The sequence below is a fragment of the Brachionichthys hirsutus genome, chromosome 1 (genome assembly GCF_040956055.1).
Source record: "Brachionichthys hirsutus isolate HB-005 chromosome 1, CSIRO-AGI_Bhir_v1, whole genome shotgun sequence".
Taxonomy (NCBI): Eukaryota; Metazoa; Chordata; class Actinopteri; order Lophiiformes; family Brachionichthyidae; genus Brachionichthys; species Brachionichthys hirsutus.
Genome location: NC_090897.1, coordinates 6,129,443 through 6,145,658, shown reverse-complemented (window position 1 = coordinate 6,145,658; position 16,216 = coordinate 6,129,443). Strand labels below are relative to the sequence as shown.

Sequence of the window (16,216 nt, the reverse complement as noted above, 5' to 3'; positions counted from 1 at the left end):
GCCAACTTCATCTCTCAGACACAAACATAAACACACACGCAAACAGATTTTAGTGTGTACTCAAATGTGAGCCTTTGAAATGTGTTTGCTCACATGCACGTGGTACATGGCGTGGTGCACATTCAGAAAATATTGACATGTTTTCCTGTAGGCAATGTGTGACACTCAATCTCCTGGCTCTGGCTATCTGTGCGTCTGTTTGTCGATAAATTTTGCTGACTGCAAGCTGGCCGATTCTGCTATTACGATGACTTATTTGGCAAACAAATATTACATAGTCCTTGTTGCTTCTGAAATGCCCATGAAAAGTGGATGGAGTCTGGCAAAGAGAAATAAATTATGCTTCAATCTTGGGGGCACGAGATTTCAAAAGCTGTAATGAAGAGTCCCAATCTGTTTGAAGAGTAATGTGCGTAGGTATTACAGGTGCACGTGTTCAGTCTGTTACAATTCAAAAGCGCTGTGAAGCTGATTATGTTCCGTTACTTCTTCATTGATAATATTTATTACGTTTCACTGCTTATTTTGTCTGATCAACAACCAATTAATTAGTCAACTAATTATTTCAGCTCTATTTTCCGCTTTTTTGGGTCATTTCTGAGGAGTTGTGTCGGTCTGTTGTTTCCAATGTCTGTCCTTCATTCATCGAGATAACAGGAGCATACAAGCCTAAAATATCGCTCTATACACTTTAATCTTTTCTGTTATTTTTGGTTGTTTAATGATTATGAAAAAACACATTGTCTCACCATACAAGGTTATTTCATACATGAATACTGTATCATTGTGTGATGTCAGGCTGAGGTACAGTACCTGTGAAGAAAAAGAATAAGTCACTAAATGCCAAACTATGATACATGTTTAATGCTGCAGTAAGATTTCACATTTTACCAAGCAATTTATTACATTCAATTCATGAAATATCCTGCAAAATCATAAGGAAATGTAAATATCAAAACTTACTGCACTGCTGAGAAAAAGCACATTTGAAAAAGTCATACTGAATATAATTGAAACAGCTGATGCCCAAATAAGAACATGGCGTCATTGCCCAGACTCTCTAACTGCTCTTTAAGACAACAGAATGCTAGCATTAGCATTTTGAAGGGCACTGACACTAATTAATTCACAGGATGCTAATCATCTGCATTAATGAAGCCAAGCCTTAAGAAATGTTAGCAAACGTGCCCCACATGTAAAGACAGCTAAACTAGCCATGGGAAACAGGAGGTGTGTGCGTATTCCATGTTAACGTGTGTGTTTAACAACCTTTTGTGCTCACGCTCATTAACGTCTGGTACTTTACTTGAAAGTGTGCTGCAGGTCACCGCAGAGGCAGCAGCCATAACTGCCAACTAACACACACACACACACACACGCAAAGTTGAACACATTTAGAAAGTCCCAGAAGCTGAGGTTTCCATTGATCCCTATAGAATCCAGCTCTGTTAATGGTCTGGATCTGCATAGCAAGCTATAGATTCTTCTCTGTCTCTCTGTAAGCTTGCACATTCATAATTGTCATACACAAGCTTTCAAGCACCAGAAGTTGCAAAAGCAGCAACTGACCTGATTAAATTAATCTGCTGACATGCCGACAGGATGGATCAGGATCTGATGTTGGAGAATGAGTTGTGTTCTTCTACGCATCCATATACATTTACACACACAGTCCAGGTTAGTGAAACTTTTAAAACAACAGTCTTCCTGATGAGTTCTTTTCTGTCACGTCAAGTGTGTAGCTGTGTAGCTGCAGCCTTTTGTTGCATTCGTCTCATGATAGAGAGGTAGTTTTCCAAAGACGCATACAAGATGGTTGTTTTAAGGTCTGTATCGTTTGTGTGGAGTGAATGCATCAATATGTGCGGTCATATTTTGTGAAGGCTGTGGCTTTTTGAATGCACTCATAGGTCTCATGTAGCTCTGGTGTGCGTTTATACGTGTGAGTGTGTTGGGGTGTGGTTGCCTATCAATAGTTGCCTTGTGATTATTATTTAACATGCATGTAGTCATTGATTGGAGGCATTGATTGGAGGTTGGGAGCTAAAGGCCAGCTCACATTAAGACTTTGCCTCCCTAAGGGGCAATGTCATTGAGGGACATTCTCAGCATTTACTGGCACATAGGCTGAAAAACATCACACATGCCAGCTCAAAAAGAGATTACAGGTGTGTGCAGCCACATACTGCACACACACACACACACACACACACACACACACACACACATGCTTGGACTCTCAGATCCTCCTGCATCACTCCGTCATTCCACAAGTGCATCTCTATTTTCTTCGCCCACTGTGTTTGTCTCTCCATTCATCACACCCACATGCTGCATTTAAACTCAGGGGCCGACTCCTACATTTAGTCTCGACTAGAAATTAAGTGTTCAAAATATAACACTCATTTGTAATGGCATTTTAAGCAAAGTCCTATTGAACCATTTTATAAATTATTGATGCTTTTCACTGCTTTATATGCAAATGCATTTTTTTTTTACACTTTTATAATATGCAACAAAATCCCGTTGAACTCCAAGGCACAAATCTCACCTGAGGTGTGAGGCGTTCCTGCAGCCAGCAAGTTTCAGATTGAATCTTTATCACTTCTCCCGTTTGCAGCGTTGATACAGTGTCCAGTAGGGACGCAGGGCCTGACAAACACACACATACACACACTGTAGGGAGTATTATCTAGTGGCATTGTGGGAGCTGTCTACACTGCAAAACCTGCCAAAGACTTCCCTGCACAGGAGGAGGCTTATATATTGTCCAGTTGTGTCAAGTTGTGATAATATCAAATAAATCCAACCTTAACATGCAATTTTTATTTTATTTTATTGAATAATAAAACTGACAATTTTACACGCAGGTTTAACCTTGTGTGTATGCTACACACGTGTGATTAAATATATATTGCTCACATTGGATTGTTAGCCATGTACTTATTTATTTTTTTCCATTTCCTCTCTCCTTCTGAAGACTCCATGCACATTGAAGATGTGGATGCAGTACAGAAGCTCCAAGACGTGCTTCATGAGGCTCTGCAGGACTACGAGGCTTCCCAGCACCAAGAGGATCCCCGTCGGGCAGGCAAGATGCTCATGACCCTCCCCTTGCTCCGCCAGACCTCCACTAAAGCTGTGCAACACTTCTACAGCATCAAGCAAGACGGCAAAGTCCCAATGCACAAACTCTTCCTGGAGCTGCTGGAAGCCAAGGTCTGAGGCCGGGAGAATGGATGAAAAGACAGATAGACTGCGGTCTAAGCCACCTGAGCTTCAACTCAAACTTTCACTTCGAATGACCTCTTGCTCTTTTACACGCACACAATCTGACATACACACACACACACGCGCACACACAGAGAAATAAGTCCCCGATGTCTGTCGGCTAACACATTCCCATAAGAATAAACAATTAATGTAAACCTCTTACCTGAATCCACAAACTTTCACTTTGTCTACGACAAAAGGACGCTCTCTCAATCTTTTAATTTGGGGAAGATGCCGACAGACCGACAAGACTCTCCTGTTACCAAGGGAAGATGATGTTCCCTTTTCTAGCTATTACCAATCACTCTCCAGTTACCGCCTGGCTCCAAACAATGAAGATGGCAAAATTCTTATGCATTTGATTACAAGTAAGATGTTAATATTGATGGTTTCTAAAATGAGGACACATTTACAAAGGAACTGAAAACTCTTCAGCATTTAAAGAAGAAAAGAATGGGGGGGAGAACAATAATTAATGTTTGTTGTCAAAATTACTTGTACAGTGAAATTTGGATGGATGGCTAGAAGAAAAGAAGGATATTTACCCTGCAAAGAATGGACTTGATCCATTTGTAATGGGTGCCAGTAAATGTCACCGTCATAACCCAAAAATGTTTCAGCTTTGTTCGACCTGTGGCTTTCAATGTTGCACCTCAGGAGTGCTGCTGGTTTTCTGCTCTACGAGTCATTTAACATGTGAAAACCAGCAGAACTGAAGGACCAGGATTGAAAACCACTGCTGTAAACACTCTCTGGTTCTCCTAAAATTCAGTTCCTGGTTTCCCATGGCTCCCCTCCTTCAACTACAACTTAACTATTGGTTGTATTTCTTGAGGACGAGTGGCCCTGTTCTCTCAAACCTGTGAGTATCAATAAATGTATTCGTGCTTGCACACTTGATGTGGCTGAAAATGCTCTTCAATATTCAAACCACTTGAGGAGTGACTAATTGGCAGAGTTTATAAATAAAAATAACATTGCTATCACATATCCATATAAGACTCCATTTATCCTGTCAAGAATGGATTCCTGCTTGCCCTGCTGGTAGATGAAGACTCCACACGCTCTGTGATGGCATCTATTCTGTCAGACACTCCTCTTGTGATTGGACAATTTGTTTGAAATGTTTTCAGCTGCTTCGTGGCCCAGGTTTGTAGTTTGTCACACTAAAGTCAGCAGAGATTATCGATGTGCCATTAAGAATAGTCCAGCCCATGCTCTTTACCCAATACCCAAGGCCTGAGACCGTCATGTCAGTACTACCGTCCTTGCTCTGTTGCACTCACAACTTCCTGCTCATCTCTTGCACCAGTACAGAGATATTTTCGTTATTTATTCAGGGAGTGATGAGGGCGTTTCAGTCACTCAATGCAATATAAACTAGAGGGAAAGGTGTGCTGACGAAACTGACTGAAGAACAACTATTGTTGCTTTCCAAGTCCTTATTATTTTCTTTATTTATCCTTTAAAAGTAATCTTAGTGATGACACCAGTATTAGTGTTGTAAATAACTGTCATCCTGTATATGACATATAACATGGCTTTAATTTTGTTATTAATACCGCCCTCTTAAAGTGGAATCAATCAATGTCTTTCCTTTTTTCTATCAGCTTGACCACTTGCAGCAATTACCATGCTAATATATATAACAAGTAATAATGTATTAACAAATCAGCGTTTATCATAGACTCTGAGCAATAGTGGTTTTTAAAGGAGGGTTTAGTGCCAGTCTTAAATCTGGGAGAGAGGAAGGGGATTTTGGGAGAGTTGCAGCTTTCGCTTTCTCTGTGTAACTTGCCATAAGCTATTAGATACCTGTCACTATTTCCTTTGTTAGAGACAGGAACAAATAAGGACCATTAGATCTTAATGCTCCCATCACTAAAGGTTGTGTGGAAAAACTGCATAAACTTCTAAATCCAGTCTGCAATTGTCACACAGTTCTGATTTTTAGCACCTTTCTTGCGATGAGACTCAGTTTGTGTAAGCTAATTTAAACAAGACGGTTCTTTGTTCAAAGTCAAGTGTTCAGTAGTACAATTTGTGTGTTTGAGGATATATGTTCCTTCTGCTACTTAAAGCCAAGAGCAGGGCCATAAGAATGACCTCACTATGTCTGGATCCATGAAACACTTTAATCTGCACTTACTCTTCTACTAGAGCCTTTATTTTAAAGGGGAACGGTTTGATTACAGAAACCATCAAACTGGTATAATAATAGGTAGGATTTAGATTTGGCAAGTGATTTTAATTATTTTTTATATATACTAGTTATCAGTTGTCCAATTTAAGTTCCATGAAATGTTCACAACATACCCAGTATTTTAAGTAAACATACAAAAGTCTTATCCAAAGCTGTTTACTTTGATCAGTTTGAGCTCTGAGCTGACAGCAAACAGCCTTAGTCGTGTGAAGAAACCTATTATAGCAAAACTGCAAACTGTACTGCCGACATGACAGCTTTAACAGGTGAGGACAGTCGAGGGCTTTTTTTTTATAATATACCATTTGATTGTGTAATTACTGAAGCCGAATAAGAATGCCAAAATGTGTAATGTAGATGGCGGTGTAATCTAATATAAAATGGCTACTTGTCACAGCTGAGCAATGCTGCAGTTTAAGTGTAGTTGATCTCTAACATCACACACTCTTTATCAAACATCAGTATTATTAGTAAGGGGTATTTTCTCAGCCTTCTTAAACATTGTATATTGTAAATTATACAGATTAAAATTCTAACATAAGACATTTTATCGGAAACAAAACTAAGAAAAAAGAAAAAAAAAATGTAGTTCAGCCTTGATGTGTCTTTCATGTTTGCTGTTATTTCCTGTCAAGAAAAAAACTTTGTTTCTTTCATTTAGTAATTTTTTGTTTCTTTCAGATCTCTTTTCTGTTCAATCCCTTGCTCTGTTGAGTCCTCCAAGTATTTTTTTCTTGTGGTGAATCCTGTTTTTGTGCCGCGTGCTTCTTCTTTAGACAACACAGGTTAGAGTAGAGGCCATGTTGTCTGTCTGTCGGATCCTGCCGCTGGGGGTCCGGATGCCGGATTCTCTCCCTATGAACCAAACCGGATATAAAGCTCTTCCTCTAGAAACTTAACTAGACCACCAGGATCAAATTACAATATTCATCTTTACCAAACTATACATAAATATTTAGTATCTAAAGATACACCATAAAAGTATGTTAAAAGGGATCCTTTGTGTAATTTTCCTGTAGAATAAACTATACTGTATACCTTTAGGTTTAAATAACGATGAGATGAAAAGGACCTTTGAGTAATTCAGAACTCTAGGTGATTCTTTTGATAAACTTTCTGTACATAACTGCCTTCCATGAAGCTTGGCTCAATCATTATCTTTACGGTTCCAGCAATCAAATAGAGAAAATACGGACAGGAAAATTTTATTTCCCATTTTTGTGTCCTGAATTTAAGCAAAAAGTGACCATCCAGATGAAGGGTTCAACTAAAGGTTTGTGTGGGTTAGTTGGAAATGTTTAAGGGAGAGTTCAACATGTTGCGTTTGGGTTTGCCGTTTATCACCATGGATTAGTACTTTGTGGGACACGTTTCTGCTTTGGCCCCAATTATTATTCTCACAGTTTTAGATTCTGCTCTACAAATAGTATACATTTAAAGACTGTAAGACTCACCAAAGGTCCTAAACATCAAGCCTTTAACGTTTTAGTGTGGAAATACCAATCATTTCACAGGGATATAAAAAGGCATCATGTGTCAAAGAAATCCCTGATGACAGAGGTGAATCTCTGTTTTGTGATTGTAACTTCTAACACGCCGCCATTGTCACAACGGTGGCATTTCTTATCATCGGCCGCACATCAATCTACAAACAGTGTGTGGAAAGAAAGGTGCTCTTTTCTTACTGTTCTATTTCTTCTTTTACTGTTTTCATTATCCAAGCCTCCGTCCTTCTGAAGAATTCAAAATGATGAAAGATACTCGTCTCCCTGATACGATGAGAGCTGAGCTGGATTTGGTTTATGGTCATGTTTTCTAAATCCAATTGAAATCCAGGATTTTTGCCTGTGACTACCCGATGAATGCGGGAGGGCGATTCGGTGCGATTCTTTCAGAGGATTTGACTAAACATGCCGCTCACTGAATATGAGTTAGAAGTACGAGACAAAGTTATTTCTCTTGTGCAAATATTTGTTTCTAGTTATATATATAAAAAAGCAATATGTTAATGACTGTACAATGAGGAGACAAGAATTGCACTTTTGTCGGTTTATAAATGTGACTGCGGTCATAGTTGTTAAGATTGTCTGGCAGTTAGCGCATGAGAAACAATATTGGCATTTTCAATAAGGAGCAAGGCTTTTTCTTTTTTACCCGGTTGTACTTTGGAAACCATTTTCCTGGCCTCATTTGGAATTGGAATCAAATAGCTATAAATAATCTAACTGAAAATGCGTTAGCCAGAAAAAAGAAGGTTATAGAGGCATCGCTATAAAGTAAGAATTCCCATCAACCATTGCTGCCCCTTAAATCTGCTGTGGGCAAACTGTGTCATTCTACCGCTCTGCAGTTAAGTCATTTATTTGTATTTAATCCCCAAATGTAACTGCCACCATCACTGCAGCTAACCCTGCAGCCTGAAGAAATATTCACGAGAGCGAGACTACACGTTTGGAGACAAAGGCTATTCAAAGACAAATGGACCCTTGGAGAACAGTTGTGTTCGAGAGAAGTCCCTGTTGTGTTATTAAAACCTGTCTGTAGATCTTAGATGTGCTTCACATCAGTAAATGGAAAAAAAGAAACAATAACCTGTATATTTTTGTGACGTGTATCATACAAGTGTGTTCCAACAACAATAATGTCCATTTGTGTAAATGTATTTATTTCACACTGTATATATTGTTCAATGCAAAAAGAGAGACCTATGATTCTGTAACTTAAACTACTATGGGTTGAAAGATTACATGTGTTACTCCAGACTATGCCTTTCAGGATTATTACCGTAGAGCAATATCAATTAAAACCAGGCTTCCAGTTTTGATACCTGCCTTTTGTCTGATTTATGCATGCACATATTTTGTTATTTTCCAACATGTTTGATATGTATAAAGACAAACTCACACATGTACTTATACTGTTTAGATGAAACTGGCTATCCTATCCCAGCGCCATAACTTCACTCTCTACAGTGTTAGACATATTAAACTCCACCAATAAAAAAAAGGCCAAAAATGTACAGTACTACTCATTTTTGTAATATTTTTGTTCACATGGTTGATAAGACATGCCAGGGACTTGCTAAAGAGCACAACGTTTAGAGGAGTATGTTTGAAAATGACTTGCCTCGTGATAATTCTATAATTAATCAGAAGCAGAGGTTCCCAAATGACCACCGACAGTCCTATTTTTAAATTCGGTATTTAATAATATGTATGCAATGCATGATTTTAAAACAGGTAATTATATTACTAAAGCATATATAAAAGTTCCAAACAGGAAAAACTGATAGTCAGCTCAGCTATTGATTTGAGTGCATTTTTCAATAGTGTGTTTTTAAAAGAACCAAATCAGAAGAGTCATTTTGTTTTGAAAGTCAATGGAGAAAAAAAAAAGTCAGCATTCTGACTTTAATCTGAGTGTTACAACTTTGTTCTCAAAATTCAGACTGTAATCTTAGAATTCTTAATTTAGTCTCAGAATTCTGGGAATAAATGAGACTTTATTTGAGAACAGCCGACCTGAAGACTTAGTGATTGTATTTAATTAGGTACCTGATGACAGCTACTTAAGTTTAATGGCAACAGCAAGTAAATGCCCAATCGCATGTTAACAGAAACTAACATGGCGAATCAAGTCACTATGAATTTGCCGTCGGAGATGGAAATGCCACACATCAGTGCTTGACTATGAGCAGGTGCTATAGTCATGCTACGTTCAAGTCACATTAGAAAAACCAATTCCTACATTGAAATTCCTAGTCACGCCATTTCAAATGGCACCTGTGAAAGCACTTGTTTTCCTGACCTCATCAGGGAAGAACATTTATTCTTATTTAAACTCTTACCGTTTTAATCAAAGTAAGACTTGATTGTGGACACACTGTTGTTGTCCTGACACTGAAGAATTATGCGAAGAGACGGGAGAGCTTCAGCGGTAGAGGACGATAGCAGCTTGCTCCGGTGGGTGGCTAACTACTGTCCATCCGGAGTGGCCAGCTCTTCTGCTCTTGCCAAGGGCACCACACACTCCTATTACTTCCGAGGACATTAGGTCAACTTTTCTCCAAAAAGGAAGGCAAATCCATGTCAATGTGAACACTCACACATTCTGACACAAAACATTCATCCGTATTACACTCTCCTTTTCTGTTGTGCCTCTTTTCTACAATGCATTCTTTTTCTGCCTGTCTCGCCATCCCTCCGTGGCCTCCCTTCACTCTATTCTTTTAGACGTCCTTATTTCTCTCCCTCCTTTAGTGGCCAGCAGCAGTAAATGGGATGCGGAGGCCAGATATTTAATGTAGCACAGACCTACAAAGCATTTGAAGAAGCCTTTTTTTTTTTTTGCCGGGGGGTATCCCTGACCTGCAGGCGAATATTTTTCAACCAGATGACATAAGAAGATGTTAGCTGAATGAGAGTGAGGTTTTTATCCCCTCTTCCTTTCTGCTCTCTCTCTCACACACACATTTCTATTGCTGCCTGGTCACACGGCACTTTGCACAGACGTTTTATTTTACTTGCTTGCTGTTTGGAGTTCATTTATTTTATTTTATCTTTGATTCATTATTATGATACTATAAAAGCTACTTGAGCATTTCAGCTGCTGAGGGGCTCTTATCGTTAACCTTGTGGAACGCATGTTAGAGTGGGATCCAAACGCTGCACCACTAATGGCCAACTTAACTCCTCTCTTCTCCTCCTCTGCTTTCTGGTTTCCTCAACATCTATCTATCCCTCACTCACTCTCAGGACATGTTTCATTCCTTTGTGTTGCTACCCTACCGTCTCCTCTTTTCTCATCATCCCTACTTACTATTTTATTTTTATCATTAGTTTTACTGACTTTTAATGTCTGAATTTAGTATTAAGCAATGATTATATTCTGTTTTGTAGACAAGAAAGAGCAGGTCTCTTCTGTCTCTACTCAGCATGGATGACCAATGAATGTGCCAACATAATGTGACCGTTTAAGCATTAAAACGATGTTACAGCCCTGATCTGTCACTGTTGATAATTGTGATGAGATGGGTTTTTCGGTGCTTTAAAACTCAGACGTCGATGAGGCATTTTCAGCCACTATAGGCAATTCATCCAAAGCAGACATTATTTTTGGGATCCTGCAGGGTTAATTTTTCAGCCCCATTTCATTCTCATTTTACATGCATAAAGTTTCACTGTTATACCCACGACACACAGTTATGGCTTCTCATAAGACCTAATGGCACCATTAGTCGAGACGGTCATAGAATCTGCCTTACAGATATTAAATGTTAGACATTAACAATATTTCCACAGTGCAACGAATCCACATACAAAGTGGACAGCATCAAGAGCGTGCAAGCCTCCACCCAGGCAACTAGGATAATGGTTACTCTAGTCTAGTTAAAGCCGTTTCATTGTTGCTTTTTCTGAAATTCGATACATAGTTGAATGATTTCTTCAATGGGGCGTGACCCACCCGTCCATGGTAATCCCTCAAGTAGTTTATCATTAATTAGACAAAAATGTCTAGATACTTTAAAATATTAGAAAACAAGCTGTTTCATGAAAGCCTCTGATTTTTATTTGCCATTATTTTTTTCCTCCTAATGTGAAGCCAAACAGGATAGCTCTCCAAGGATGAATATGTCGGTTTGTGTTGCTGTGGCCTGTAAGGTGCTAATGTGTAGTAGGTTCACACTGCTGGTGTTTCAAAGGTCTGTTCGGGGGCTATTTGACCCCTTTGTGTGTGTGTGTGTGTGTTTTCATGTCTGTGGGATGGATTGATGGATTTGTGTTAATTTTGTTATGCTTGATTTTAATTGAAAGATTTCTGTTATACAGATGTTGTCTTATTTAAGCACAACTTTTACTTGTTGATGTGCCTTTCTAAATGTTTTTTTTTTGTCTGTGTGTGTGTGTGTGTCTTATCCCCATATCCCCTTGTATCAGTGGTGGGGTTCCCTTGGGTTTCACAGGCCAAGTGGCATGGACTCACGGTGGTAATGGCCTTTCACAGCATCTCACTCCCCTGACACACACGTGCACAAACACACACACACACACACACACACACACACACAGTGTATCGCACGGCCAAAACAGATAAGGAGAGTAGCAGTGGAAAAACAAACTAGTGCACAAATACAACCACAGATGCAGAAAAATGCACGACGCATATAAAGTATATCTAGAATACAGGTATTGTATACAGTGTTTGTAAAGTGAAATACATAAAAACGAAAACTAAACTGAAAAATACGGAATAAGAACATTTCATGCATAGATAAAACGCTAACATCATTGATTTGTCTGCTGCTTTGTTTCTATTAAGGTAGGAAATCGTACATGAGAAAGCCAGAGAGGTTTTGAAGAATTATGTGAAGGTACTAGCAAAAGGAAAGAGGAATAGCATCCTTTTCTCTTTCCATCGCCTCATTTCTCTCTGTATCCTCTTTACATTATGTCTCCTTGTGCCATGTTCTTCATTGACCCTCAAATCACGCATGGCCTACTTAGCTTACATGCTAACTCGCAGACCACTTTGTGTGTAATTTATGGCCTCTCATATGTGCAAACCTTCAATGATTTACTTCTTCTGTGTTCTCCCTTTTTTACTCTCCGTTTCTCATTTATTCTCTAATCTTTCCGTCATTTTTTGTCATTCATTTTTTTATCTTATTCATTCCAACTATAAATCACCTGCATTCACTTGCATCACTTCCATCTTTCACCTCTTAATTTCTCCGCCATCCCGTCCTCTTATGTCAACCCTTTTTCCATCCTTGCCTCTCTCTTTTCCCCTTCCGTTCCCTCATATCTCCATTTCACGGGGGGTAAAGTGGCCACACACATTTGAGCTGCATGTACTCAAATAGCTCATGGGCTGTAAGAGGGTCAGCTGTCTATTTGCACTTTTAACGTCTTAACTCTATACGATGGGCCATTTATTCTCACTTTCTCCTCTTTCTTTCCATCTCTCGCCTCCTTCTCTTCCTCTTTTTGTGTCTATTGCTCTATATCTGTCTCTTAGGACAGTAAATGTTTTAACTCCCCATTCTATGGACCATTCATTAAGTTAGTGTACTTTAATAAATAGTCTGACGTGTCACTGGCCAGTGAATTAGTGGCACTTAAAATCACCCACTAGTGGCCAATAGATAGCTGGAAGGTCTGATATGCAGCAGCCACTTTTCCTCGGAAACCAATTAGATCTTACCAGGGCTGGTGTACGTTAACTCGGATCAGTATTTAGAGGACAAAAAAGATATATCACTTATATCTGTTTACAGAATGTAAGGCACAACTGATTACATTAGAGAAACTGGGTTTCTTTTTTTTTTAATGCAGAATACATTATACCTCAACTACAGTTTCCAGACCAGAGTCATGCATCTTCTAATTTGCGTGCAATTCCAGATTTCAATGCCATTACAGGAAGCAGTTCTCTTTTAATTTAGACACCAGAAAATAAAGATGTGACAATTACTTTTGCCCCATGATTGCAGACTTTCTCTTTAAGCCTCAGCTGTCGAGTTTGGACAAGGATTTTGGGGACCCAACTGCAAATGCATAGTTCTGAGGTTTTATAAACAAACCACATTATCAAAACATAAATAAATAAATAAGCAAGACACCTTATGAGTAAGAAATACCAAAAGATGAAAAAAACTTACACAGGAGATGGCTGTTCAGGTGGCAGAGGGAGGAGGAGCCAATCACCAGCAGGTGAAAACATTCAAACGTTAAGGGCGCAAGCAGAGAATGATAATCCAAAGAGACACAAAACAAGAACAGAGGGTCAAGGCAAACTAAATAAGACCAAAAAAGATACAAGGTGTGATCTGATTAATACAACATGGAAAGAACAACTACCAAAATAAAACAGGAAATAGAAAAACAGAATTTTCAAAATAAGAAAAATAAAAATCTCACCTCAGAACCATGATGATTCCTCCATGCCGTAATGAGAAGGAATGATATTAAATATTTCTAAAACAGTGTATTCATTCACAGTTAAAGGTTAAAGAGAACATGGGAACTATATTTAAATAATATAAATATACAATAATTGATCCAAAATTGTGCCATTCTCAAAAACTAATTTTACAAAATATATGCGCATAATCGTTTTTATTAAATGGATAACTGTTTAGTTATGACTGTCTCTCAGGAACATTCCTAATGGATCACATGATCATTTTTTATGTTTATTTACAGTTTCTCTACATTCTGCACCATCATCGTTAGCAATTAATGGAATTAACAACTGATACATTTTCGATTGTCAACAATGACAATTTTTCTGACTATATTGTAAGAAAATCCTTAGCCTATCCAAGCATGCTATGGAATAATTCACCTAAACTGCATGTTTTTGCTGGAAACACATGCAGACAACTTAGAAACTCCTCACAGATAGGATTCCAACCCAGTACCTGCTGGCTGTGAGGCGACAGCGCTAACCACTATGCCACCGTGCCACACTAAGTTCTGCTTTGTTGATTTATTCTCATGGGTGAACCTTAGTCATAATGCTTATTGAAGTGCTCCAAGCTAATAATATAGTTTTGACAGGGTAAAGGTTATTGGCAGAGACAAAGTGTGTGTGAGGGTATGTGCTTGTGTGTGACTCGATGATTATGTGCGTGTGCATTGTCAAGAGAGGCACGATGTTAATTTAATCCTATAGAAACGCAGCATGCAGGGGATTGGACAGCCCAGCCCTGAGGGTGTCACTGGCCTCAACCTGATAGGGGGCATGCACACACACACACACACACGAAAATATGGACCCCATGACACGAGGCCATGCAATCTGAAAAGCTTGGGAAAAGCCAAATAGTTTTTCTTTCTAGTTCGAGGGACATTTCATATCGAGCCAGAAAGGATAAATGATGAACATGGATTAAAATAAATCTACATTATATATATATATCTATTTTTAGAAAATGTTGCATAAAACAATGACATTTAGAGAAGAGTGGTGAAGGGGGACAGGACGAGGGATTGAGGGCATGGAAAGGGGAGAAGGAAAGAATGAGGGATGCCTGTGGTGAGTGTGATGTGTGGGAGAGGTGTATTAGTGGTGGACAGAAGTGACCAAAATAGCATATGGATGGTAAGACAATCCAAGTGGCAAAGTGAAAAGGTAGCGATGGGCTAGAAAACTATACACTAGCATTACAAAATATATTTTAGTCAAGCATGTTGAATTTAATTAGAATTCAAGCATATTTTAATTTAATGATGGACGACAGATTTAGCATATTCTCCTTTGTCCACCATCAAAAAAAAATACTGATATTGACTTTAGAGTTTTGCCCTTATACTCTAACCCAGCCAACTATCTACTGCTGGTTGCACCATAATTCAAATATTTGCTTGTGTTGATGATTTTTTAGGTTGTGACTCATCACTGACCATTCCCCAACTGTGTTGTCATTCTCCTCCCAAAATTGGTCTCACACATATCCGGCACAAAAACACGTACGTGCACGCATGCACACACACACACGAACACAAATTCATTTGACTAAAGGTGGCCAAATAATATTTAGATTATTATTTTCATTGGCCCAAAATGGGATGTTAAACCTTACATATGTGTATGAAACATGGATTTCAAATTCAACTTATTGGAAAACTGTCCCCATACATATTCATGCTGCTCTGGAGACTCAGAAAGACGGTACATTTACAGCCCACATTTACCTTATTACCCTTAATGTTATTACACCAGCAAACACAATTTAGTCAAATATAATTCATTCATAAGTAATTCAGAAAATAAGACAATATTAATTGTGCGGTCGTCATCTGGTTTTAATCCCGTTTCTGTTTCAATCTTTGGAAGCAAATGCATCTGGCTGAATAAATTAGCGCAATCAATGTATGACTATGTTCTCTGCCACGTGGACACACTGTGCAAATCTATGCAAATGCTTCATGAGGAGAGGATATGAGTAGCTCGTCTTGGTTCTTTATGATCACAGCCTAGCTGACTCTGTGTGTGATGTCATTTCCATAAGGAGGGAGTGAAGGGTGCTAGATTTAGCATTTTAGAGTTAATATTTGAATGTTTTCAGATTCACAGGTTTCTATTATTAGAAATACAAGTTATTGTTATCAAGTACAACGACTTCCTCCTTCACATTACATTTTCCTTCCTTCCTTCCTTCCTTCCTTCTCCTTCCACCCCCCCACCCCTTTTCCTCCCCCATACCTCTACCCTAGCCCCTAGCCTCCTCCTCTCCCCTCCCTTTGCTCCTCTCTGCCTGGTATTGATTAGAAGGCGAACCTCTAATCTCCTTAAGGTCATTAGGAACACTTAATTAAAACCTAGTTAGAATGCCTTTGTTCAACCAAAGCAAATTGCAGCTGTTCAAACGCGATTAGTATGATAACGGAAAACTTGTCAACAGGGAGACATATAAGAGGGGGCCTTTTTTTGGTGGAAATGTTTACACAATTTAAATGCAGAGTTACTAAGCACACATTGGAAATCTAAAATACTCATGCCTCTTCCTCAGCTAATATAAACTTAGAAGGACACACAAATGCTGCACACAAACATCCAGTGACTGCCATTCATTGGCTGTCAGGGAAAGACAGCTTGTTTTATGAAATGTTGAATGATTATAGATTTCATTTGTTTGTTTGTTTGTTTGTTTTAGGCATCTTTGCCACTTGTTGCCATGGGTTTGTCATTTATTTACTCTCGTTACGCTTGTTAGATTTTTATTGGGATTAAGGG

The 16,216-nt window shown here is 38.8% G+C and overlaps 1 protein-coding gene across 2 annotated transcripts in view; it reads left to right on the top strand.

Annotated features, from left to right (window-relative positions):
* The window catches only part of esrrga (estrogen-related receptor gamma a), a 57,162-nt gene extending 53,937 nt beyond the window's left edge, over positions 1–3,225 (top strand). For both annotated transcript variants that reach the window (XM_068758006.1, XM_068758643.1), the window contains one exon: positions 2,981–3,225. In XM_068758006.1, coding sequence (XP_068614107.1) covers positions 2,981–3,225 — 245 coding nt within the window. The remainder of the gene's footprint in view (positions 1–2,980) is intronic.
* Positions 3,226–16,216: the final 12,991 nt, after the last annotated feature.